This window comes from Plecotus auritus, assembly GCF_963455305.1.
Source record: "Plecotus auritus genome assembly, chromosome: 1".
Classification (NCBI taxonomy): Eukaryota; Metazoa; Chordata; class Mammalia; order Chiroptera; family Vespertilionidae; genus Plecotus; species Plecotus auritus.
Window position 1 is genome coordinate 35,058,004 of NC_137770.1, and position 27,193 is coordinate 35,085,196.

A 27,193-nucleotide genomic window follows, 5' to 3' on the forward strand; every position below is an offset into this window, starting at 1 on the left:
GTGTTTACCCAGTCAGAGAGGTAGAGGGTGGAGTTCCGGTTGTCCGCTCCGCGCCGTGACTGAGCTTGTGTTTCTCTGCCGCACCACTTGTGATCTGGTAGTTGAGGTATATTTCGCAGGGCCGGGCTGGGCGAGTGGCCGGGCTGGGCAGCTCTCTCAGCGGATGGTGGCTGAACGGCTGAAGTCTAGCGCTGAGGGTAGTGGGGAGGAGCTGGGAGGAAGGACCACGCGTTGGGGCTTCAGGTGCCGCGGTCCGAGCTTCGGTCCAACCCGCGCAGACCCGACCGTAGGGCCTCTGCCGCTGCCAGCACTTTCTTTGGGTCATTCATTAAAAGTATTGCGCCTTGCCCCGGTTTGGCTCAGTGATGGGAGCATCGGCCTAGGAATGAAAGGGCTCCGGTTCGATTCTGGCTAAGGGCCCGAACCTTGGTTGCAGGCTCGCGGGGCACGTGTGGGAGGCAACCAATCGATGTGATCGATGTTCCTTTCTCCCTTCCCCCCCTCCCCCCTCCCCCTCTCTCTCTGAAAAATCAATGGAAAAAATACCCTCCGGTAAGGATTAACAACAACAGAAAAAATGTAGCATCTTTCGCCAAGTGTTCAAGGAAGGAAAACGGGCGGTGGTGAACCTGTTTTTCCCCTGCTCCTCCCTTGTCCCCTCGGATTCTTTCCTACTCACCTCCTTTGGCTTGTTAATTTTAGTGGTCGGAAAGCAAGTGTTTACTTGGGAAAAGGCGTAGAACGAACTCCATGGTCATGCACTATGTTGAGCACTTTGCCTGTATTTATCTCGTTAATCCACATAGCACTTCTGAAGAGATGCTTTTACTGTTCTCATTTTCTCACGAAAATACACTCATGCTAAATGACTAGTCCGCGTATTCTCTACACTAGTCAGCTTGTCTTGGACAACTTAAATTGAGTGTGGCTTTTTATTTTCCATGAACATAAAATTAAAATGTGTCCTAACTTGAAGTTATTTCAGAATACAGCATACCTACAAGTAGATTGATTGATTGCTAATCGAGGTTAAGTGATCTAGTAGAAAGACATCGGAGTAGGAGCCACTTAGTAACCTTTGGGGGAGTCACCCTTTCAGCCTCAGCTGCTTCAAGTGTAGAATTGAAATCAATACCAGCCTTGTCTACTTCCTAGAGTTATTAGGATCAAATGAAAAATAAATTTGAATATACATTACTAATGTTAACTACATATGATTGTTTCTGCTTTTCAAATTCCTGTAGAGTAAGATATCTCTTTTATGTGTTTCTAGTGTTAGTATGTATACTAAGATAAGTGATTCCTTACCTCTATTCTTTTTTCTTTTTGGTTAATCCTCAGGAGGATATATTTTTCCCCCCATTGATTTTTAGGAGTGAAAGAGAGGAGGGGGGAGAGAGAAACATTGATGTGAGAGACATTGATTGCCTCCTGCGTGCACTCCCATGGGCTGGGGATTGAACCTGCAACCCAAGTTCATACCCTTGACCTGGAATTGCACCTGCGACCCTTCAGACCCTTCAGTGGATACCCTGGCACTCTAACCACTTAACCTACGGGCCAGGGCCTTATCTCCATTCTTTTTGTGGACAATTATCCTGATTATTACTACTTTTTATTGCTCATTGTTGTTTTTAATTTCACCATTCCTTGAAATGTAGCAGAGCTAGTAGATAAGAGCAGATTCTTAAACTAAACTGCCTGAATTGAGTACTGGCTCCAGTTACTAGCTCTATGATCTTTAGCTGTTTACACATAACCATTCTGTGCTTCAGTTTTTCATTTGTGAATGGGATAATTATAAATAGGATGTTAGGAGAATTAAATGAGAAAATATTTGTGACGTGTGAAAACAGTTCCTGACAAACACTATGAAATAAATTCTTGTTGATTTTATTCATCAAATTTTAATGTGAAATAATAGAAGAGAAAAAGCTCTAGGTGATTACATATTGTATCTTATAGCTGATCTTATTTTAAATCTTTAAGCCTGTAAAAACTTTACACAGGCAACCAAAATTTGTGCTGGACTTTATATCATTGATATTGCCATAATCTTTTTAAAAAATCCACATGTGTATGTTTTAAATATTTTAACTATTTTGCTTGATTGGTTGATTGGGGATGATTCATTTCAGTTAGTGCAAATAAGAATTATAATATGTACCCCCTGCCCTGGTACGTTGGTTACCAGCTTAGTTGGTTAGATTTTGTCCTGATACGCCAAAGTTGCAGGTTCAATCCCTGGACAGGGCACATACAAGAATCAACCAATGAATACATAAATAAGTGGAACAACAAAATCAATGTTTCTCTCTTCCTCTTCCTCTCTAAAGTCAATCAACCAATAAAAATTGCCCTGGCCAGTGTGGCTCAGTTGGTTGGGTGTTGTCCCATGCACCAAAAAGTTGCCAGTTCTATTCCCAGTTGGGGCACATGCCCAAGTTGCCTGCTCCATGCCAGGTAGGGGGTGTGCAGGAGGCAGTACATCCAAGTTTTACTCTCACATAGATGTTTTTCTCCCTCTACCTCTTTCTCTAAAAGTCAGTTGGAATATTTAAAAATTAAGTAAGAACTTAAAAGAATTACAACACCATTTTACATTTGGTTATTTTAAAATGCTTCGTAAACTATGTCCATTTGAGAGTCTGTAAGAAAACATTTAAGAGAGTGGTTCTTGAATCATATTTGTGTTCTAGTTTCTGCTTTGCATTTGTGAGTCAAGTGACCTTTGACAAATCACCTGCCTTTTTTAAGCTTCCATTTCCTAATTATAAAATGGGGAAAGTAAAGGTACCTATTTTATAGGGCTGTCCAGAACGTTAAATGGAATATAATGCATATAAAACATTTAGAATAGTGCCTGGCATATAGCAAGAATTCAGTGTATCTTAATTACTGTTATGTCATTGGTGCACACACAAAAAAACAATAAAAGTGAAAATGTGTGTAAACCAAGATTCAAGTTGGATCTGTGATTTACCAAAGGTCACGGGCAAAAAAAAATTAAGTGCTCCTCACTTCTAGTGCTGATCTTTTCCTTTAAAAGCACTGTCACCTTTTCTAAAGTGACACCTGTTCAGCTTATGCATATTGATTAGGTTCATCCCAGATACAGGTTCCTTCATTTCCCATTGTGTTTCCTAGTTTTGGCTATTTTTGTTAAACTGCCTTTTTTATTTTTGGTTCTGATTCTGCCCTTCCCTTTTTAAAAGAAATATATTTTTATTGATTTTAGAGAGAGAAACATCAATAATGAGAGAGAATCATTGATCGGTTGCCTCCTGCATACCCCACACTGGGGATCAAGCCCACAACCTGCGCATGTGCCTTGACTGGGAATCGAACTGTGACCTTTGGGTTCATAGTTCGATGCTCAACCACTGAGCCACACTGGCCAGGCTGCCCTTCCCTTTCTTCATGAATCCTTCCTTTAGACCCCTGTCACTCAGACCTAAAGTTGTTAGCATGCATTACAGGCATCTCTTTCCAAGAAAAGAATAGATAGTGAAGCTAAATTTTTATAGTTGTTAGTTTGGTTTTTTTTTCAAAGTTGTGATCTTATTAGCCTATCATTAATTTGCATTTATTAATTTGAGTATATTAAAAAATTTCTGGATTATTTTTATGAAGCTATTTTATTTTCTCCATACTTTTCCTCCTTTTCTCTGAGATTGTAAAAATAAAGTGAAGGGTTTTTTTAGGAACTAAGAAAGGAGGTTGAGAATCACACAAATCCCCTGAGCCATTCTAAAAATACAAAGAATACAATTTATGAATCATTGGGTTATTTTTTTAAATCTTAAATGATTAAAATGTGTATGTATCTTTTTTTTTTAGCATCAAAAACATGGTTTAAATCATATAAGGCACATAGTATTAACTGCATTATTTGCAGGAAATTTTAGATAACTTGATCCTATAAAGTATTTTCTGAAGGAAGACCATTTTGAACATATTGTTTAATTGTGGAATTTGGATATATAGAACTAGGTATTAAATTACATTCAAACCAGCAAGTGTTTATTGAAGCTCCAGAAAAGGGACTTTTGCTTCTAAGGCTTGGGGGGGGTGTGTGTGTGCGTTCTGCCTTTGACATTATTGTATGTATCTGTGTAGTTCCTTATCTTTGTCTTTTTGTCTTCCTCTATTGAGTTTGTTTTGTATGTTTACACTCCTCACAGGAAGTAGGATTTCATAAGGTAGGCCAGTAATAGATTGGTTGTAGAGAATTGGAGAACATGGCTTCTGTCCTTAAGAAGTGTATACTCTACAGTGGGAATAAACAAATATAAGTATGTAAAACATAACTAGATAAAAATACTTCAGTACATTTAGTATATTATTGCTGTATGAATAACAGACAATATTTTGACATTCAAGGGAAGTAGAAACTAGGTTGGGTTAAGAAAAATTTTATAGTGCTAGTAGCATTTGAGCTAGATCTTGAAGCATTGGTAGGATCTAGAAAACCCAAGAAAATGATGTAGAATTCTTGGAGAGAATAGCAACACTTTTTGTACTTCTTTTTGGGGAAATATATTGAATAGTCTGGCCCTGGCTGGTGTGACTCGATTGCGTGGCCTCCCCTGCAAAAGGTAGCCACTTGGATTCCTAGTCAGGGCAAATGCCCGAATGTAAGCCCGATCCCCTGGTAGGGGATATGCAAGAGGCAGCTGATGGGTATTGCACTCTCACATAGATATTTCTTTCCCTCTCCCTTCCTCTCTCTAAAAATCAATACAAAATTGTTTTTAAAATTATAAAAAATACATTGAAAAGTCTGGGTTTGCAATAAAATGTGTAATTCACATTTCAAATATCTGCAGCATGTGCAGAAACAACAAAAGAATTTATATACTTTATAAAAGTTAAACATTTTGTTTAAGAACTATTCATACTTTAGAACTATTTGTGAAATCATATATTTGCTTTTGTTTTCCATTTAATGTTATGCGAATGTTAGCATTGTTTACAACATGAAGGTAGTTTCTAAGAACAAAACTCTTTTATATGATATTTTTCCTTTGGGAAGTAAGACTTTCTCATATACTTCCCATCATTGTCCAGGAATCAGATTTTAGATTAAGTATTTCCTGTTTTGCTCTGTGTCAGACATGTAGGAGGCTACTATAGTTGCAGATGAGAGGTAGTGAGAAACCGGAGAATAATGGCAGAGCAAACAGTGAGGAGAGAGATGTAAAGGGTGATTTTCAAGGTGGGATTTATTAGCTTAACTGAATCTTGTTTTTTGCCTCCCTTTAATAATAGATGATTCTGAGATTTTGAGTCTAGATGACTGGGAATATTGTGTAGTTAAAAGAGATGAAGAATATAGATATTTGAGTTATGTTTTGGGCATATTTAATTTGAAGATTTGGCAGTATGTTCAAAGGTAGGGATCTAGGGAAACAGAAATATGGTATTGTAATTTTGGAGAAACATCAGAGTTGGTAAAATCTATGAGTTCACATAGAGGTAATATATGAGTTCACATAGAGAAAGGAAAAGAACAGCTAAGCAAAATGTAATTTAATTTATGGTGACTAGCAGAAGCTTTAATAATTACTAAGTTAAAGCATCTTTCTGTTTAGAGACTTTGTAGTCTTGGATGATTCTTTTGTGTTCTCTAATTTTTGGACCTGTTGCTAGATGGCAGTAGTAATCAATGCCAAGGGCTAGGCAGCTTAAGTCTAAGCTAAGCATTTTCATATGTTTAGTAAAGTTACAATCGACAGTATGTTATTTCTAGTTCTTTTTATCCTTTACATCAGCTCTATAAAATGTGAAAATTTTTTCTCTTAATATCTTTTGCAGGATGGTTAAAAAATTATGACTTTTCTTGGTTATTTCTCTGATGTCAGGATCTTTCTCTGTGTTCAGAAGAAAGGAAATGAGTATAGAACTTAACTAGATTCTGATCTTCCCACAATATGGCACAAAGTGGTTAAAAGAGCTGGTGTGTCCTACTGTATCTTTACATGAGTATAAAGTTACAAAAATTTATGTTTAAGGGTTTTCTCACTGTTTTGATTTCTATTTCAGCAGACCCCTTTTGGATATTCACCTAATTTGGAGTATTAAGTAGTAAATTTACTTCAAAATGTAAGAGAAAGTGTCCCACTATCAAATTGAAAAATACAAAATATTGCCTTATTATATAAGATATGTTGACATTTTTGTAAGCTGTCCAATGTCAGGAGGCCTCATTTTGTCCTTAACCTTATTTCAGTGTCTGGTTAACAATGGAAATGGAATTATTTATATGTTAAAGCATCTTTCTGTTTGGTGACAATATAATCCTATATAATAAAAGGCTAGTATGCAAATCTACTGAACGGTGGAACGACCAGTTGCTATGATGAGCACTGACCACCAGGGGGCAGACCCTCAATGCAGGAGCTGCCCCCTGGTGGTTAGTTCGCTCCCACAGGGGGAGCGCTGCTCAGCCAGAAGCTGGGCTCACAGCTGGTGAGCGCAGTGGCAGTGGCGGGAGCACTAAGGATGTCTGACTGCCGGCAGTCAGACATCCTCCGAGGGCTCCCAGACTGCGAGAGGGTGCAGGCCATGCAAAGGGAACCCCCCCCCCCTCCAGAGTGCATGAATTTCGTGCACCAGGCCTTTAGTGTTTATATATTTCTCTGTTATGGTTAACAGTATGGGATATATAGGTGTATTAAAAATATACATTAGATTTTATACCTAATAGTTTATTCTACAAGTTTATTATTTGACTGGAGGCCTGGTGCACAGATTCATGCACTGGTGGGGTCCCTTGGCCTGGCCTGCGGGGATCAGGCTGAAACTGGCTCTCCAACATCCCCTAAGGGGACCCGGATTGCGAGAGGGCAAAGGCCAGGCAGAGGGGACCCCACGAGTGCATGATCAGGGTCGGGAGGGACCGCGGGAGGGATCCAGGGTGCGTCCAGCTTGCCTCACCCAGTCCCGATCAGCCGGGCCCCAGTAGCAAACTAACCTACCGGTTGGAGTGTCTGCACCCTGGTGGTCATTGCGTGTCATGGTGACTGGTCAAATAGTCGGACATTTAGCATATTGGGCTTTTATTGTATAGGATGCTAATGTATTTCCTTGAAATTCTCTGTGCTGGCACTTGTCTTTTTTTGTGTGTGTGTGTCAGGCATCGTTCTGAGCATTTAACATGTAGTAAGTAATTTATTCATTATAACAACTCTGTGAGGTTGGAACTGTTATCCCCTGCTTTAAGAATGGGAAGCTGCCCTGGCCAGTTTGGCTTAGTGGATAGAGCATCAGCCTGTGGACTGAAGGGTCCTGGGTTCAGTTCCGGTCAGGGGCACATGCCTGGGTTGCGGGCTCGATCCCCAGTGTGGGGTGTGCAGGAGGCAGCCAATCAATGCTTCTCTTTCATCATTGATGTTTCTATCTCTCCCTCTCCCTTCCTCTCTGAAATCAATAAAAACAAAAAGAATGGGAAGCTGATGGGTTGGTAGAATTAGAATCAACATCATTAAAATGTCCATACTACCCAAGGCAATCTACAGATTCAATGCAATCCCTATTAAAATACCAACAGCCTATTTCAGATCTAGAACAAATACTCCAAAAATTTATATGGAATCAAAAAAGGCCCCAAATAGCTGCAGCAATCTTGAGAAAGAAAAATAAAGTTGGAGGAATTACAATACCAGATTTCAAGTTATACTACAAAGCCACCGTAATCAGAACAGCCTGGTACTGGCATAAGAATAGGCATATAGATCAATGGAACAGAACAGAGATCCCAGAAATTAATCTAAGCCATTATGCTCAATTAATATTTGACAAAGAGGCAAGAGCATACAATGGAGTCAAGACAGTCTCTTAATCCTGTTATTTGCAGATTTTTAACATTTCTACAAATTTTGTGATATTATACTATGTTAGTACAGTTTTTGTAATACATTTAAAATACTTTTTCTTGAAATATTAATATTTATTGCATGTAATATATTTAAAATCATTTTTCTTAAAATATTAAAGTTTATTGCATGTAACATTAAAAAAATGACTCTTTTCAATAAATGGTGCTGGGAAACTTGGACAGATACATGCAAAAAAATGAAACTAGACCACCAACTTACACCATACACAAGAATAAACTCAACATGGATAAAAGACTTAAATGTAAGTCGGGAAACCATAAGAATCTTAGAAGAAATCATAGACAGCAAAACCTCAGACATCTCTCATAGCATTATGTTTATGGATACATCCCTAAGGCAGTGGTCGGCAAACTCATTAGTCAACAGAGCCAAATATCAACAGTACAACGATTGAAATTTCTTTTGAGAGCCAAATTTTTTAAACTTAAACTTCTTCTAACGCCACTTCTTCAAAGTAGACTCTCCCAGGCCGTGATATTTTGTGGAAGAGCCACACTCAAGGGGCCAAAGAGCTGCAGTTTGCCAACCACTGTCCTAGGGCAAAGGAAACTAAGGAGAAAGTAAAACAAATGGGACTACATCAAAATAAGCTTTTGCACAACAAAAGAAGCCATTAACAAAATATAAAGGAGCCCACTGTATGAGAGAATATATTTGGCAATGATACATCTGATAAAGGGTTAATATCCGAAACATATAAGGAACTCATACAACTTAACAGAAGGAAGACAAACAATCCAATTACAAATAGGTAAAGGACATAAATAGACACTTCCCAAAGTGGACATACAGGTGGCCAAGAGACATACGAAAAAATGCCCAAAGTTACTGATCATCAGAGAGATGCAAGTTAAAACAACAGTGAGGTATCACCTCACCTGTCAGAATGGCTACCATCAACAAATCAACAAATGACAAGTGCTGGCGAGGATGTGGAGAAAAGGGAACCCTAATACACTGCTGGTGAGAATGCAGACTGATACAGCCATTATGGAAAACAGCATGGACTTTCCTCAAAAAATTAAATATGAAACTGCCATTTGAGTCAACTGCCAGTGACCCCACTTCTAGGAATATATCCTAAGAAACCCGAAACACCAATCAGAAAGAATGTATGCACCTCTATGTTCATAGCGGCACACTTTACAATAGCTAAGATCTGGAAACAGCCCAAGTGCCCATCAGTAGATGAGTGGATAAAAAAGCTGTGGTACATATTTACCATGGAATGCTATGCAGCAGTAAAAAAGAAGAATCTCTTACCTTGGAGACAGCATGGAGGGACCTGGAGAGTATCATGCTAAGTGAAATAAGTCAGAGAAAGATAAGTATCACATGATCTCATATGTGGAATCTAAATAAAAATAAACATGAATGGAGTGGATCCAGAGATGTGGCAGCATGGAACAGAGTGCCAAATCTTGGAGGGAAGGCTGGGGAATGTGGGTGGGTGGGTGGGAGGTAATCAACCAAGGACCTTGGATGCATATATGTATAGCCCATGGACACAGATGAGGCCATCCATATATGGGATGGTGAGGATGTGGGGTGGGGGTGGAGGAGTGGGCTGGAGGAGGTCAATGGGGGGAAAAAGAGGGACATAGGTAATACTTTCAACAATAAAGAATTATTAAAAAATGAGAAGCTGAGTCCGGCCAATGTGACTCAGTGATTGAGCTTCGACCCATGCACCAAGAGTTCTCTGGTTCTATTCTGGTCAGAGTACATGCCTGGGTTGCAGGCTCTATCCCTAGCAGGGGCATGCAGGAGGCAGCTGATCAGTGTTTCTCATCTCAACAATGTTTCTATCTCTCTCTAAAAATCAGTAAAAACATTCTCTAGCCAGTTTGGCTTAGTGGACTGAAGGATCCTGGGTTCAGTTCCAGTCAAGGGCACATATGTACCTTGGTTGCAGGCTCTATCCCCGCCCCGGTCAGGGCGCGTGAGAGAGGCAACCAGTCGATGTGTCTCTCTCACATTGATGTTTCTCTGTCTCTGTCTCTTCCCTCTCCACTCTCTAAAAACAAAATCAATGGAAAAATATCCTCAGGTGAGGATTAACAGAACAAAAAGCAAATACAAATCAGTAATAGGTGTTTCTTAACCGTGAAATACCTATTTTTCTAATCCTTAATTTCCTTATCTAAAAAACAGTCCTAAAATAAAATCCTAGGTTGTGGGTTCTGTCCCCAATTGATTGGTGTTTCTCACATCGATATTTCTCTTTCTTCCTTCCTCTCTCTCTCAAATCAATAAAGCATATTCTCAGGTGAGAAAAAACACACACATTTTGTGGTTCATATAGGTTACTATATACTTCTTTAACTTGTCAAAGTCTACCTTCAAATAAGATGATGTCATTTATATTGTAAGAACCTTGCAACATTTTCTATTTCCTCCCTCCCATCCTCTATTTCTGTCATATATTTTACTTTTAATAACCCCTCAATATGTGATTACTATTTTTGCCTTAGTCAATTATTTTTTTAAGGATTTTTTATTTTTGTCCACAAAAATGTATTACTAAAAATAAAGCAGGTGAAGTTTTTCTCGGGGGAAAAAAAAACACTGTCACCATGGGAACCTCCACTAAAAATTGTGTTAATTTAATACCCTCTTCACTTCTGAACTGCTGCCTCCTTTCGTATATTCTAAGTTTTAGTTTAAGTTAAAAATGGTCGTGATTCCCAGCCGGTGTTGCTCTCAGTGGTTGAGTGGCAATTCATGAATTAAGATGTGGCCAATTTGATTCCAGGTCAGGGTACATGCCCAGGTTTTGGGCTCGATCCCCAGCAGGGGGCGTGTAGGAGGCAGCCAATCTGTCAACATCGATGTTTCTATCTCTCCCTCTCCCTTTCTCTCTTTCTAAAATCAATAAAAATATCTTTTTAAAAATCAGCATGATGAAAATGAAGTTATTATCTGATCCCTTGTTCAAGATTGCGTTGGGCTACACTGTAACGCAGACTTCAAGTGCTGTAGGCGATTGTCTGCCAAGGGTTCACAAGGGTGGTGGCTTTCACACACAAAATTCAAGTTTCATCCATGTTGTAGTATGTAATAGTAATTTATTTCCCTTTTTTTCTTTTTCTTTTGTTGACACTATTACAGATATTGCCCCACCCCTGCCTTTGACTTTATTCCTTTTTTATGGCAAATTATATTCCCTTATCTGCATATCTACCATATATTGTTTATCCATTTATTAGTTAAAGTACTTTTGAGTTGTTTTAACTTTTTTGCTGTTATGAGTAATGCTGTTCTGAACATTAGTGTACAGATTTTTGCATGAGTATGTTTAACTTTATGAGAAACTGCCAAACTGTTTCTCTCAGGGGCTGCTACATTTTATATTACCACCAGCATTGTATAAGATTCCAATTTCTTTACATTCTTGCTAACATTTGTTGTTTTGTTTTAGCTTAATTTTTGTTTTGGCTTAGCCCAGTGGTCAGCAAACTGCGGCCCGTGAGCCACATGCGGCTCGCGCACATGCGGTTCGAGAGCCGCGGTTTGCCGCTCTGTTGACTAATGAGTTTGCCGACCACTGGGATAGAGGTTTAATCACAAGGAACAACAACAGCCTGTAATTATTGGAATCGAGAGTCTAGGTCAGTGGTCGGCAAACTCATTAGTCAACAGAGCGGCAAACCGTGGCTCGAGAGCCACAGTTTGTTGACCACTGGCTTAGCCAATTCATAGTTATTTTAAAGTCCATCATCTCAGTTATCTCTGGATCTGTTGTGTTCATTGACTCATTTTGACAGTTAGTTGTGTTTTTCTTGCTTGTGTGTGTGTCTCTTTTTTAAAACTGAATTCTGGACATCAAGTGTAGAATAATAGTAGAGACTGAGGTAAATAATATTTATCCCTGGAAATGGCCACCTCTCTGCCTCTGTCAGACTGTTGATGTTGGATATGGAACAGTCTAATCACTAAGGGAGCTGATTTTGGTTTAGTTGTTGCTATAGTTACCTTCTGTACACTATAGACTTGAAATTCCTCAGCAGTGGGCTGTCAATATCTTGTGCTTATATTGGGCCTGGATGTTGAAGGATTTTCATTGTTTCTCCTCCACTGTCAACTTTTAGCAGGCCCTCCTTATCTGTGCCAAAGAGGCGTTTTCATTCTGCTCTTCTTCCTCTTCCAGTAGTAAACTGTTGATGCTTTTTACACAGTGTGAGAATCATGTTAAGGCAGAGGCTCATTCTCCTCCATGATGGTTTGGGTTTTTTTTTGGAAATGTAGATATCTGTGCATAATCACCACCCACAGTTCTCTTTCCGAGTCCATATCCCCCTCCCCCCAAAAAAAGATAACCAGTATTCTGACTTCTGTCATTATAGATTTATTTTGCCTGTTCTTTAACTTTAGTATAAATGAAATCATGTAGTACTCTTGTGTTTCAGGCTTCTGTCACTAAACAGTTCTAAGATTCATCAATATTGTTGCATGTACCAGTAGTATATTTTATTGCTGTGTAGAAGTCCAGTGTATTATTAACACAACACGGTTTATCAAAGAATAAACAATTGGATAATTGTCTATCTAATTAATCATCTTGCATTTATCTTAAAAGCTTTTAAGTATCCTAAAAGTAACATGCCAACGGTATATTTGCCTTGTTCCTCAGGCCAGAAACTTAAGGACCATCTTTGACACCTTTTCTTATACCCCACTTGCAGTCTAATCAGAAAATTCAGTTTATTTCTCTTTCAGAGTTGTGGCCTGAATCCATCAACTTCTTCCCACTCTCATATCTCTTGCCTAGAACTTTGCACAAACCTCTTCTCACTACTTTCCCTCTTGTACTAAGGTCTGTTCTCCAGGCAGCAGCCAGAGGAGTATCTTTATTAAAGAGTTCTCACCTGCTCCCAACCTGCAGTCGTTTTCTTTCTCTCTTAAGAATGAAATTTAAAGTTCTTATCATGGCTCACAAAGCTCTTACCTGCCTCCAGCTACTTTATTTCCTACACCACTTTCTTTCTCTGACTTAACTTGCTGTTTCTCTCTGCCAGGAGGCTCTTGGCCCTCAAGAGTCCATTACCTTGCTCCCTCTTTTCATTCTGGTCTCAGCTCAAATGTCACCTCATGGGAGAGGTTTCCTTTAATGATCAAATCTAAAAATCCTTTCTAGTTTTATTTTTCTTGCCTTACCTTATATTATTTTTATAACACGAATCATTGACTATTATCTGTCCTCCCACCACTGCCCTCCTTGAGGGCAGGGATTTTGCTTTTGTTCCTTCCTCAATCTAGTGTGTTTTAGGCCTGTTACATCAGCCCTTTGAGACTTGTTGTTGAATTATTGAATAAGGTACATCTTTAGGAATTTAGATTAGATTTAATGTTGACATTACTTACAATTTCTAACTATAACACAGTATTCAAGGGATTGTTTCTTTTATAATGCTACATCATTCTGTTATAGGCCATGGTTCTTTTTGTTTTTTAATCCTCACCTGAGGATATTTTTCCATTAATTTTCAGAGAGAAGGAAAGACAGAGAAATATTGATGTGAGAGAAACACATCGATTGGTTGCCTTCTGTGTGTGCCCCGACCAAGGCCCTGGGTAAGGAGGAGCCTACAACTGAGGTAGAAGGGAAGTTAATATTTGTTGCTTATTTTCTTCATGCCAAGAATTGTGCTGTCTACATACTTGACCAGAATCGAACCCGTGACCCTTCGGTTCTCAGGCTGATGCTCTGTCCACTGAGCCAATATGGCTAGGGCAGGCCATGGTTCTTTTTGTCCCGCACCCCTTTTCTTTTTGCAGTTATTAAAATAGAGCATTTGCTTAATTTTTAAAAGGGTCTACTAAGAATTAGAAAAAGAATTAGTAGTAAACATTACCAATTCAAGAATTGGATTATTCTACATTGTTACTGATTTTGAAATTAAGCATCTGGTGACTGGGGAAGTGTGGTTTCTCTGTGTTTGCTTAACCAGCTGGTTGTTATGGAAAGGCAAAGGCAGATCATTGTTCTTGTTGAAAGAAGCTGGGTATTCATAGACTTAATTTAAAGGGTGAGTTTTTTGTTTTTTGTCCAGTCAGCATGGCTCAGTGGTTGAGCGTCAACCTATGAACCTGGAGATCACAGCTCGATTCCTGGTCAGGGCACTTGCCCGGGTTTCAGGTTCGAACCCCAGTAGGGGGCATGCAGGAAGCAGCCAATCAATGATTCTCTCTCATTGATGTTTTTATCTCTCCCATTTCCTTTCTTTTTGAAATTAATAAAAATGCATATTTTAAGCCCTAGCTGGTTTGGCTCAGTGGATAGAGCGTCGGCCTGCGGACTGAAAGGTCACAGGTTCGATTCCAGTAAAGGGCATGTACCTTGGTTGCATGCACATCCCCAGTGGGAGGTGTGCAGGAGGAGCTCATCGATGTTTCTTTCTCATCGATATTTCTAACTCTCTATCCCTCTCCCTCTCTGTAAAAAATCAATAAAATATATTTTAAAAAATACATTTTAAAATAAAAAATAAAGGGTGAGTTTTTCATGGAAGATAATCTCATACCATATAAAAAGGTGTGTGTTATTCCCTCCAAACCCCCACCCCCATTTTCCTTGGTAACAGATTCCTGCACTTTGAAAACTGCTTTTTGTAAGAATTTTAGTGTATTTAATGCATGAGATGCCATATGTTGCTGCAACCAGTTCTTGAACATTCATGTGAATAAGAAGAGCATATTCAGACTCACTAAACAGGATTAATTTACAAACACATTAAGACGCAGTCATTAATGAATATGATATTTAAAATTACATTGAAGTTGTAGCAGATGTCAGGTTAGCATACCTTCCACTAAATATTCAGCACTTTTCCCCAAATTAAAAATAAGTGGTGTGTTGTTGTTTTTTTGGCAAATTGTTTAAAAGCCAATTCTGGTTAGTTTAAAACACAAACAAATTTCTCTGAATTTTTGATATAGAAGTTTTCTGAGATATGTTTTGCTGAAGTTAAGCTAGTACATGCTTTTAATTCCAAGGTGGTGCTTCTTTTAGGACATACTGGTAATGCATATGAGTTCCTATTTCATTCTTCCTTGAAATACTGATAACCAGATTCCTAAGTTTTACCCATGCAGTTTTGCTTCTGATAAGCTGACTTTAGATATGCTTGATAAATAAGTTTCTTTAATATTCAGTATGGAGCTTTTCTGGCTACCATTAGATTTTTCAAATTTGCCACTAACTTTGCCACTAGACATTAGTAGCTACTGCTTTCAGGTGCTCTGCTAAATACCCTACTCCCCTTTTTTAAAAAAGGTATGAAATATGCTTTTTATACCTGTAACTTAGTCTACTCCTAATTTTTTAAATATATTTTTATTGATTCAGAAAGGAAGGGAATAGAGAGAGAGATAGAAATATCAGTGATGAAAGAGAATCATCGATCAGCTGCCTCTTGCATACCTCGTACTGGGGATCTACCCGCAACCCAGGTATGTGCCCTGACTGGGAATCGAACCGTGACCTCCTGGTTCATAGGTCGATGCTCAACCACTAAGTCACACCGGCCAGGCAAGAATTGTAGTTTTAAGAACAGGAATATGAAATTAAATTAAATAAGGCAAATTAAGTGAAAACTCGTTAGAAGGGAAGTTAATATTTGTTGCTTGCTTTTTTTATGCCAATAATTGTGCCCTCTACATAATTCTGTTCTATATTCCTGTATCATACTCTGATTACCTCTGTCCTTGTGTCTGTCACCCTATATTATAATTGTTTACTGGTCTAACTCCCATTTTCTTGACAGCAAATAAGTTTTTCACCCACATCACCAGCATTTAGCACATTGCACATAGTATTTTGTCATAATAAGCACTCAGTATCGTGTTAATTTTTATTCCCACTTTAAAGATGAGAAAACAGGCTTAGGGAGGTTAGGCAATTTGTACAATGATGACTTTGCTAGTTTGTGGTAGTACAAGGGATTGAAATTGGGGTGTTTCCTAAACCTATTGCCTTTTTTATTTTTTAAAGATTTTTTAATTGACTTTTTTAGAGGGAGAGGGGAGAGTCAGAGAGAAACATTTCTGTGAGAGCAAGACACCAATTAACTGCTTCCTGCACGCCCCCTACTGGGGATCAAGCCTGCAACCGGAAACCCAGGCATATGCCCTGACCTGGAATTGAACAGGCAACCTTTTAGTACATGAGATGAAGGCCAACCAACTAATCTACACAGGTCAGGGCCCTATTGCGTTTTTTATTGTACTAAATTGGCAGTTTTTTTGTTAAGCTGAAAATACTTAAGTGCATTGCTTCCAATTTGACAGTCTCTGAAAGCATTCGTTTGTTGCCTCCTGTGAGAGGAAAGGGACTTGAGGACAGAAATGTTCCAAGACATTGGTTTTGAATCCTTTTGAACTTTGAACCATGTGACTGTTTTCGATTTTTAAAACTATAAATGCATTTTTAAAATATCCAGAAACTTACTAGATGGAGTTTCAGATTAAGTTTTAAAATATATCATTTCAGTGGTTTGTTGTTGTTGATATCTTTAGACTCAGGAAATTCTACAATTATTACTGAGCATAGATTTTTATAGTCTTCTGAGAATTCCTTTGTGTATCGTTTTTCTTTTATTTTGGAACAAAAACAACTAAAAAAGTGGGGAGGAGAGGATATAAGTTCTAAAGGAAACAAAAGATTAAAGTCTCTCTTTAATGTGAATAAAATTTGGCTTTTTAAAGTATGCTCTCTAAATTTTTCTTTGTAGGAGCCTCTTATATTAAGTCAGTACTTGATTATATACCCAAGGACTTTATTTGATTATCGCTAATTAGTTAGGGTGATTCTGGTTGCATTAACGAAAACTGTGCTGCAAAATGACTTAAATAGTCAGAAAATGTGGAATCTCATAACCATGGGATAAAGGTTCTTTCCATCAGTTGGACTGGGTCCACTTTAGAATTAGTGTTCTACATCTGAACAAATAGTAGTTGGGAAGGGAATACATACATGGATTAGCAAAAACGTAAGGTTTCTAAAACAAATTACTGGTTACAAGAGATGGAATTACTGTGATTGGTTTTTGGCTAATCAGGATCTGCCCTAGGAACTGGGGTCAAAGTCCTAAAATTATGCCACAAAGAGTGGGGAGAGGGGAATGAATTGGAGGGGTTTCATCACACTGTCCACTAGAGTTTCTTAATTGCCCTTCAAAAAAAAATGTGATATAGCCTTAGCTGGTTTGACTCAGTGGATAGACTCAGGCAGGGGTGGCAAACTTTTTGACTCGAGGGCTACAATGGGTTCTTAAACTGGACCGGAGGGCTGGAACAAAAGCATGGATGGAGTGTTTGTGTGAACTAATATAAATTCAAAGTAAAGGAGCGGAGGGGAGAGCAAGAGAACCGGATAGAAAAGCCGGATCCAGCCCGCGGGCCGTAGTTTGCCCAAGGCTGGGAGCGTCCGCCTATGGACTGAAGGGTCCCAAGTTCGATTCTGGTCAAGGGTACATGCCCAGGTTTCATGCTTGATCCCCAGTAGGAGGTGTGCAGGAGGCAACCGATCATTGATGTTTCCATCTCTCTCTCTCTCTCTCTCTCTCTCTCCCTCCCTCCCTCCCTCCCCCCATCCTCTCTGAAATCAATAAAAAATATATTTTTAAAAATGGGATGTTTAACTGACTTCCTGTTTTTCGGAATAAAATTGTTCGTACAGGGTGATGGAAGCATGGGGGTTTCTTTTACTATTCTCTGCTCCATACAAATTCTGTAATAAAAAGTTTAAAAGAAAGAAAAGTGGGGCACAAGAAAATAGAGTGATGGTTGCTTTTATGGCAACATTTTTCTAGGTTGGTGTTTGTTTTTCCAATCATCCTGCTCTCTTCTCTGCTTATATGTAGAATCAACATATAATTCCTCCTCTCAAAGCCTAATATGCATATACCTTAATTAAAGTTGACACTGATACTGTATAGTACTTACATAGAAGAGCAATAGCATGGTATTGGAATGGACACAGCTTCACAGGTTTTGAAGTTACAGCTTGGGTTTCAAACCAGATTCCCCTGTGTCCTCCCATTAGTAGTTATGAGATCACTGGCAAGTTACCCAGTTTCTCTGAACTGCAATTTCTTCTCTAAAATGGGGATAATAATAACTATCTCATAGGGTTAAATGGTTAGGATAAAAAAATTAAGTGTTAAGTTTATAGCATATAGCCTAGCATTTGTTGAACTCCAATTATGGTTATTTTCTTCTCTGTGAGGCTCAATTCTCCTAGCCCAATTTTATAGATGTGGTAGCATTATTATAGTTGAATTATAAGAGCAGATTGGGAAGTTAATAGAGCCCATCCCTGAATGTCTTTTCCCATTAACCATCTCCCTACATTTGGGACATTTGTTGGACCTCTGCCTTTCACAGTCATCATAGCTAGTTTCTTATGGTCAATGGGCAATATTAAGTTTTAGCTGTGAGGAATTAGGTTTTTGGACCAAGTCTAATAAATTGTCTCAATAGTTGAAAATATAATTGTATATGATGCTTATGCTGTCAATTCTTTCAAGTATGGTGAACATTCATGCCTGAGAAATAGAAATATACCGATTTCTAAGAATACTGCTCATTTCTGATTTTATAAAATAACTAGAGGCCCGATGCACGAAATTCGTGCAAGGGTAGGCCTTCCTTCCCCTGGCTGCCACCTTCGCAGCCCCGGCCCCTGCCTGCACCTGCCTTGGCCTGGCACTGCCCATGTCCGCTGCCACACAATCCCAGTTCCCCGGTTTTGTGGAGCCCCCCAATCGATTGCCCTGCAGAGGGTGGCCTGGGCCTCCCTCTGCAGGGCCATCATGGGGCAATGGCAGGGCCCCCCAACCATTCGCATCGCACCTGCCTTGGCTGGCCTGGTGCCAGTGTGTGTCATAGTGTGGTTGTCCAGATGATCGTTCTGCTGTTCGGCTGTTTGGTCGATTTGACTATTATACTTTTATTATATAGATATGTAGAAGTCTTTTAGTATTGTGCCTTTTGTAATCAGTAGTTTCTAAATAGGTGTAAAGTGTATGTTATTTTCTTTTAATACATTTTTGTCCCTTGTTTACGTGGGGGAAAAGCTACTTCCTTATTCATTATGGAGTTGTTTAAGCTAGGCTGTCCTTCAGATTTCATATTCAAACTTAGCCGGTTCAGCAATAAGAGCAATACCTAGTTGCAGCTAGATGTGTTTAGGATGTACTTTATATGCAGAAAGAATATTTTACTGGGTTTATTTTAATAGGAAGTAAAATAACATTTTGGTTGATAAAATATAACAAATATTTTTAAGGCCAAAGCCACAAGAGGAATTCATAATTAGGTTTAGGAACTTGATATTAGGTAATCAACTTTTATTTTTTATTATTTTTTTTTACATTTTCTTCCTTTTTTAAAAAATTTAATAAATCTTTATTGTTCAGATTATTACAGTTGTTCCTCCTTTTTCCCCCATAGCTCTCCTCCACCCGGTTCCCACCCCACCCTCTGCCCTTACCGCCCCCCCCCCCCCCCGACACTGTCTTCATCCATAGTTGTACGATTTTTGTCCAGCCTCTTCCCGCACCCCCTACCCCTCTTTCCCCCCCGAGAATTGTCAGTCCACTCCCTTTCTATGCCCCTATTCTATTATATTCACCAGTTTATTCTGTTCATCAGATTTTTTATTCACTTGATTTTTAGATTCACTTGTTGATAGATATGTATTGGTTGTTCATAATTTTTATCTTTACCTTTTTCTTCTTCTTCCTCTTCTTAAAGAATACCTTTCAGCATTTCATATAATACTGGTTTTGTGGTGATGAACTCCTTTAGCTTTTTCTTATCTGTGAAGCTCTTTATCTGCCCTTCAATTTTGAATGATAGCTTTGCTGGGTAGAGTAATCTTGGTTATAGGTTCTTGCTATTCATCACTTTGAATATTTCTTGCCACTCGCGTCTGGCCTGCATAGTTTCTCTTGAGAAATCAGCTGACAATCATATGGGTGCTCCCTTGTAGGTAACTAACTGTTTTTCTCTTGCTGCTTTTAATATTCTCTCTTTGTCTTTTGCTCTTGGCATTTTAATTATGATGCGTCTTGGTGTGGCCCTCTTTGGATCCCTTTTGTTTGGGGTTCTCTGTGCTTCCTGGAGTTGTAAGACTATTTCTTTCACCAGGTGGGGGAAGTTTTCTGTCATTATTTCTTCAAATAGGTTTTCAGTATCTTGCTCTCTCTCTTCTTCTGGCACCCCCATAATTCGGATGTTGGTACACTTGAAGTTGTCCCAGAAGCTCCTTACACTATCTTCATATTTTTGTCTTCTTTTTTCTTTTTGCTTTTCTGGTTGAGTGTTTTTTGCTTCTTTGTATTTCAAATCTTTGACTTGGTTCTTGTGATCCTGTTGTTAGATCTCTGTATAATATTTTTTATTTCAGTCAGTGTATGCTTAATTTCAGGTTGGTCCTTTTTCATATCCTTGAGGGTCTCGCTAAATTTATCGGCCTTTTCTAGAAAATTCTTGAAAAACCGTATAACCGTGGTTTTGAACTCTATATCCAATAGTTTGCTTTCCTCCATTTTTTTCATTTGTGACCTGTTTCTTTGTCTCTGCATTTTGGTTGCTTCCCTGAGTTGATAGAGTGGCTTTGTGTGCTAGGTGTCCTATAGGGCACAGTGGCTCAGCCTCCCCAGTTACCTGAGGTGGACACTCTTGGTGCACCCCTTTGTGGGCTGTGTGCACAGTCTTGTTGTAGTTAAGCCTTGATTGTTGTTGGTATCACTGGGAGGAATTGACCTCCAGTCCAATTGGCTGTGAGGATCAGCTGTGTCTACGCTGGAAGAACTGCTGTGCTGGAGACACCCTTATGAGACAAGACTTGCAAGAGCCTCTGTGCTCAGCTTGGATGGGGCGGAGTCTCAGGGCAGAGCAGACAGCATTGGTTTCCTGTCAGCCCTGCCCTAATAGGCCCCTGTGTCTCAGTGTCCCCTGGTAATTGCTGCAAGCACCTCTGAGAGAAAGCTGCCCTCGAGTTTCGCCCGCTGCCAGACAGTCCAGTTTCACCCCGTATGAGTCTGGGTCCCCAGAGTCTTGCCCGGAACTGGAGTTCAGCGCAGTTGGGAGCTTTTGTCTCCCTCCTGCTTGAGAAAGCTAGCCGCGCACTCATTTGCCAGTCCTCTCCACATGCGCGTCTCAGTACCTCTGCCTTCCGTAGCTCCTGTGAGTCTCAGTGTGCTTTTCTCTTTCCTTCTAGTTATAGAATTTCCACTCAGCCAGCCTTCCTGTGGTTCTGGAAGATGTCCGTTTTGTCTTTTAGTTGTAGTTTTGAAATTGTTGAGTGAGTCAGCAGTTTAGGTGTTTACCTATGCCGCCATCTTGGTTTCCTCGTCAGGTAATCAACTTTTAATTATATAAGGACAGTTATTCAGATAAAAGTTTAGTTAGCAATTTCCATCTAGTGTATTGCAAGATGGCGGTTCACCAGGAATTTAATACTGTATTCTCACACTCTTGAAGGTAATCCTAAGGTGTTTGTTTTGGGGTGTCTTTCTAACATCTTACACCTGTATTATATTCAGACATGGGAATTGTGTATCCCAGTAAGAACCACAGCAGCAGTAGTGGCTCAGTGCCAGGGCACTGCTTGTGGTTCTGCTATGTCCTGATCTGCACTAGGTGGGTCAAGATGAGATAATTTTTCTGCCTCCATTCTTAGAACAATTGGGTTCATATTAAAATTGGTTATGATTGCTTGCTACATTCTCTTAACTCAAGGACAAGGAATTTCTTTTAATGAAGAAAAATTCCTTTTAGCCGAGCAAACTATCATAGCTTTATACTTTACTAAACTTCCTTTATCTGGACCTCTTCTCATTGTCTCATCTCAGTGTTGGGACAGTAAGAACTGCTGTGTTTCACCCACATATGATTAAGGAGGTAGTGGCAGTAATTCCCCTTTCTTTTTATTCATTCCTTTCTCTTTTCTCTTTTAGATTATCTTAATTTCTCTTCTTTTCTCCTCTCTACTCTGCTTTAGTACTCTTTTCTGTCCATATCTTCTTGCATCTTTTTAAATGTGTGTGTGTGTGTGTGTGTGTGTTGATAGAAGAAAGGCACTCTCCATGTCCTCATCTCTCACTAATCTTTTAAGATCTAGAATGCTAAGGTTTTTTTTATACATGTAATAAAGAAAAGATAAAAATTATAGTTACTCTTATTTGCTCTCTGCTTATGTGTTTGTTAGGTTGAACCATATGAAGTTGTCAATATTTTTTTGATACACAGACACAGATTTAACCTAATACTTCTCTAAGCAACCTTTAGCCCTAAGTAGGATTTGGAAATTTACCAAAATAGAAAAAATTGAGAAGTTAACTTGTTTGTTTGTTTGTTTGTTTTGTTAAGGGAAGGCTTGGAGGGGGGGTGGGCATAAATAATGAGTTTATTTTTTGGTGTAGGGGGACACGTTCAAGGAGAAATGAATGGCTAGTAGAGATTTGTAAATAGGATTTGTAAATAGAGAGATGAGATCATTGGCATATAGGTGGCACTTGAAAACATGAATATGAATGAGGTTATCCCGTGAGAGTGTAGTGAGAAGAAAAGACAGCCTATGGCTTCTCTTGCACACTGGGAAGTGGATCATGCAAATAAAACTCAGATGAGAGCTATACATAGAAGTAAAAGTATATTCATCATTTTTTAATGACTCACTAGTATGTAAAGTTAAGTATATAGCCTTGGAAGTTTTAGTTAAAATATTACTCACTTGCATACTAATGTGTTTAAACATAAGCTAGAATTTTCATGTTTCCCTATAAGAGATTAAAATGTACCTGTGGAAGAATATAAGCTCTATAGCTTGAGTATTTGGGAACATACCCTCCTTACCTCTGATATCTTGTTTGTTTATTTTTTTTTTCCTCTCTTTTTGTACTGTACTTCATTTAAACAGTGTATCACGTGGACAACCATTGTGATTGTTACCATTGCTACAGTCCTGAAGTGCTAGTTTGCTGTGCCATTCTGTCTGAGGTCCTGCCTCATCAATCACCGAATCCTTTGAATTAAAGCCTTGCAGGACTATTTCAATGTGAAACACTTTCCAGGCAACAAAATGAAGGGAAGGAGTCTAGTACTACTGTCCTGCTTGGGTATAACAGTTCATAGGCAGAGTCCTATAAATTACTATTAGCGTAAAGGCCACATTAAACTGTCTTAATGTTTAAAATTCCCATCAGTCTGATTTTCCATATGCAGAGATCAAATGGAAGCAGTAGCAAAGAATTGTGGGTTTAAAAAATAATCTCATATTAACATTTACCCACTTATTGACCTCCTTTGCGATATATCTCTCTGTGCCTTTCTCCCTGCAAATTATCTCTCTGTGCCTTTCTCCCATAGTAACATCTCCCTCTGATTCTACCTTCTGCTCCATGGACTTAAAGGTGATTGATTACATTGGGCCCACCAAGATAATCCAGAATAATCTCCCCCTTTTATTTATTTTTTTAAAGGGAGAATATTTTTTTAAATTGAGTTTTAGAGAGAGGGGGAAAGGGAGAGAGACAGGGAGAAACATTGATTGGCTGCCTCCTGCACGCCCTCTCCTGGGGATCAAGGACGCAACTGAGGCATGTGCCCTGACCAGAATCTAACTGCAACCTTTTGGTGCACAGGACAGAGCCCTACCAACTGGGCCACCCTGGCCAGAGCTAATCTCTCCCTTTTAAAGTTGACCAATTAGTAACCTTAATTCCATCTGCAACCTCAATTCCCCCTTTTTTTAAAAAAAAAAATATTTTTTATTGATTTTGTTGTTATTAATCCTCATCCGAGGATATTTTTCCATTGTTTCCTAGTGAGAGTGGAAGGGAGCAGGAGGGACAGAGAGAAATATCAATATGGAGAGACACATTGATTGATTGCCTGCCACATGCACCCCAATCGAGGCTGCAACTGAGGTATATCTCCTTGACTGGAATCAAACCCAGGACCCTTTTAGTCTGAGGGCCGATGCTCTATCCACTAAGCCAAATCAGCTAGAGCTGTTTTTATTGATTTTTAGAGAGAGAGGAAGGAAAAGGATAGAGAGAAAAAAACATCAATGAGAGAATCATCAGTTGGCTGCTTTCTGCACGACCCCTAATGGGGGTTGAGCCCACAACCTGGGCCATGTGCCCAGGAATTGAACCCATGACCTCTTGTTTCATGGGTCGACTGAGCCACACTGGCTAGGTTCAATTCCCTTTTGCCATGTAACCTAACATAGTTACAGGTTCCAGGAATTAAGGTATGGATCTCTTTGGAGGGACCATTTTTCTGCCTACACACATATGTTTAGGTTCTAAAGTTGTATAAGGCAGCTGGGACCAGGTGTAGATGAATCCAAAGTGGAGATCCTGACTAATGCTGAGGATTATGAATAGGACCAATAGTTGGGTTTGAGCTAAAAACCAATTACTCAGCAATGTATGTACATGTTTGTAAACTCTCTTACTGGCATAAAGTATATGTAGCAGATTTGGTGTTCAAGAGATAATTAGAAGGAGGTAACTTATTTTTAGTTACATCATGGTAGGGAAATTATTACAATATTAAAATAGATTTTATTTGTTTATGTCAGCCTTCAGAAGGAAATGTTCTTGATTTAATTAACAATTTTAGAGAAGCTGTGGATTTAATTTTAATTTTTATATTTTTATTACAGATATTTACTACCCTTAGATGCCACTCCTGATATGGAGAAGATTGAAGAGCAATTTGCTAATCTGAACATTGTTAAACGTTCCTCAGGAACTGAAGAGCCTACTTATCTGCTTGGTATAGACACATCCAAGACTGTACCAGCAGAAAAAGGAAGCTTGGTTGCTGTTTTATGTTCTAATGGGTTAATCAGAATATATGATAAAGAAAGGTTAAACATAGTACGAGAATTTAGTGGACATCCTGGACATCTTAATGGCGTCAAATTTGCAAATTCTTGTGACATTGTATATTCGTCATGTACCGATGGCACAGTAAAATGTTGGGATGCTCGATTAGCCAGTGAAAAGCCTGTCCAGCTTTTCAAGGGTTATCCTTCCAATATTTTTATCAGTTTTGATATCAGCTGTAATGATCATGTCATTTGTGCCAGTACAGAAAAAGTTGATGATGATGCATTGTTGGTATTTTGGGATGCAAGAATTAATTCTCAAGATTTGTCTACTACTAAAGACCCACTTGGTGCATATTCAGAAACACATAGTGATGATATCACTCAAGTATGTTTCCATCCCAGCAATCCCAACATGGTAGTCTCAGGTTCTACAGATGGCCTGGTAAATGTATTTGATATTAGTGCCGATAATGAAGAAGATGCACTGGTTACAACTTGTAACTCAGTTTCATCAGTTAGCTATATTGGTTGGTCTGGGAAAGATTATAAACAGATATACTGCATGACACATGATGAAGGGTTTTGTTGGTGGGATCTTAATCATCTGGATACTGATGAACCAATTACACGTTTGAACGTCCAGGATGTCAGAGAAGTAATTAATATGAAAGGAGGTATTTTGGACTATTTGATTGGTGGCCTATATCATGAAAAGATGGACAAATTATTTCTTGTTGGAGGAACAAACACAGGAATTATTCACTTAATGAGCTGTACTACATCAGGACTGATCCATGTGACCAGCCTTCAGGGAGGGCATGCTGCTACAGTCCGTTCGTTCTTTTGGAATATGCAGGATGACTCTTTGCTGACTGGAGGAGAAGATGCACAGTTGTTACTTTGGAAACCAGGAGCAATAGAGAAGAAATTTACTAAGAAAGACAACATGAAAATAGCATCCTCTGTGTACCAGCGAGTCCGAACTCACAGTAACGATTCTTACAAGAGAAGGAAAAAGCAGTGATATTACATTGAGAGTTTACTTGTTAGACTTTATAGTTGCAAATAATTATTTTTGTGTACTACTTATGGAAGACATGTTTAAAGTTCATATATAAAAACAAGCCAGTTAGCAAACAGTCCTGGAAAAACGTTGAGAATGGTTTAATTCAATCTTCACATATTCTAAAATTATTTTTTAAAGGTACCAGTTGACTATATAATCAGTGAATTGAAAGTAAAATTACTTTCCTCATTTCTAAAACCCATCTGTTGAGTTAGTAAATGTTGGTTTTTAAAAAATAGCTTTGATAAGGATTTTTAGAAGTAGATGACTGGTGTGACTTAAAAAAACAGGTGATTTGGGCTTTGTTTTTTTAAGCTCAATTTTTTACATTTTAAATCATCTTTATTATTTACAAGACAAATGAGACTTTCCTTCATTTGAGTAGCTCCTACTTGCCTAATACACAAAGGTTACCTTGGAGTATTTAAATATAAATATTCTAATGAGTCTAAATAGAAATAAAATGATTTTATATCTATTTAATGAAAATGCTTAGTAAATATTTGCATCTGTACTTAAATATTGTAGGTTAAACAGTGACAGGTACTTCACTGATGAAAAGGAAATTATTTTGTAAAATTCACTCAAAGTGAATTGACAAAAATAAAAGTATGATAGAATGGCTTTTTATTTCAAAATACCCTAATATTTTGTGATAAAATTTTCTTCCATAGTGTTTCCTTCATAATTTTAAACCTGAATTTTTGTTTGCTGCTGATGAAAGAATCTTAATTATAAAGTTAATTTCTATAAAGGTTTGCTATCTCTTCTTATGCTTAATTAAAAATAAAAATAACTTTTAGATTAAATTATTTGCAACAGTATTTTTAAAATATTTTATCTTTTGCATTAGAAATATTGTCATGAAAAATACAAATGTTGCCTGGCTCAGTGGTTGAGCGTCGACCTATGAACCAGGAGGTCATGGTTCAATTCCTGGTCAGGGCATGTGCCTGGTTGCAGGTTCCATCCCCAGTGTGGGGCATTCAGGAGGCAGCCAGCCAATCAATGAGTCTCTCTCATCATTGATGTTTCCATCTATCTCTCCCTCTCCCTTCCTCTCTGAAATCAATAAAAATATATTAAAAACAAATGTTACTTTAAAACCCTTTATATTTCTCTTTAAATGTTAATAATTACTTATTTCTGAGACAGTAATACTGGGGGAATTTTTTGGTTTTCTGTGGAATAATGCAGTTTGTATTTAGGCTATGATCTAGCTTGAGACTGAACAATAATATAGGTAAGTCCTTATTAAACATATTCAAAATTCATCATTCTTTTTTTTTTTTTTTGAGAAAAGCAGTTATTTCTGCTGTTGTCCAAGCCATAATCCTGAGGGTAGTTCTGGAGTTTTCCCTTTTCTCCTAA

General features: G+C 38.5%; 1 protein-coding gene across 1 annotated transcript; it reads left to right on the top strand.

Annotated features, from left to right (window-relative positions):
• Positions 1 to 27,094, top strand: WDR89 (WD repeat domain 89). The gene is made up of 2 exons (XM_080686354.1): positions 1 to 106; positions 24,586 to 27,094. The coding sequence occupies exon 2, from the start codon at positions 24,617 to 24,619 to the stop codon at positions 25,778 to 25,780; it is 1,164 nt and encodes a 387-aa protein (XP_080542480.1). The 5' UTR covers positions 1 to 106; positions 24,586 to 24,616; the 3' UTR covers positions 25,781 to 27,094.
• Positions 27,095 to 27,193: the final 99 nt, after the last annotated feature.

Coding starts and splice junctions, on each gene's coding strand:
- WDR89 (XM_080686354.1), top strand. CDS start 24,617: ATGGAGAAGATTGAAGAGCAATTTGCTAATCTGAACATTGTTAAACGT.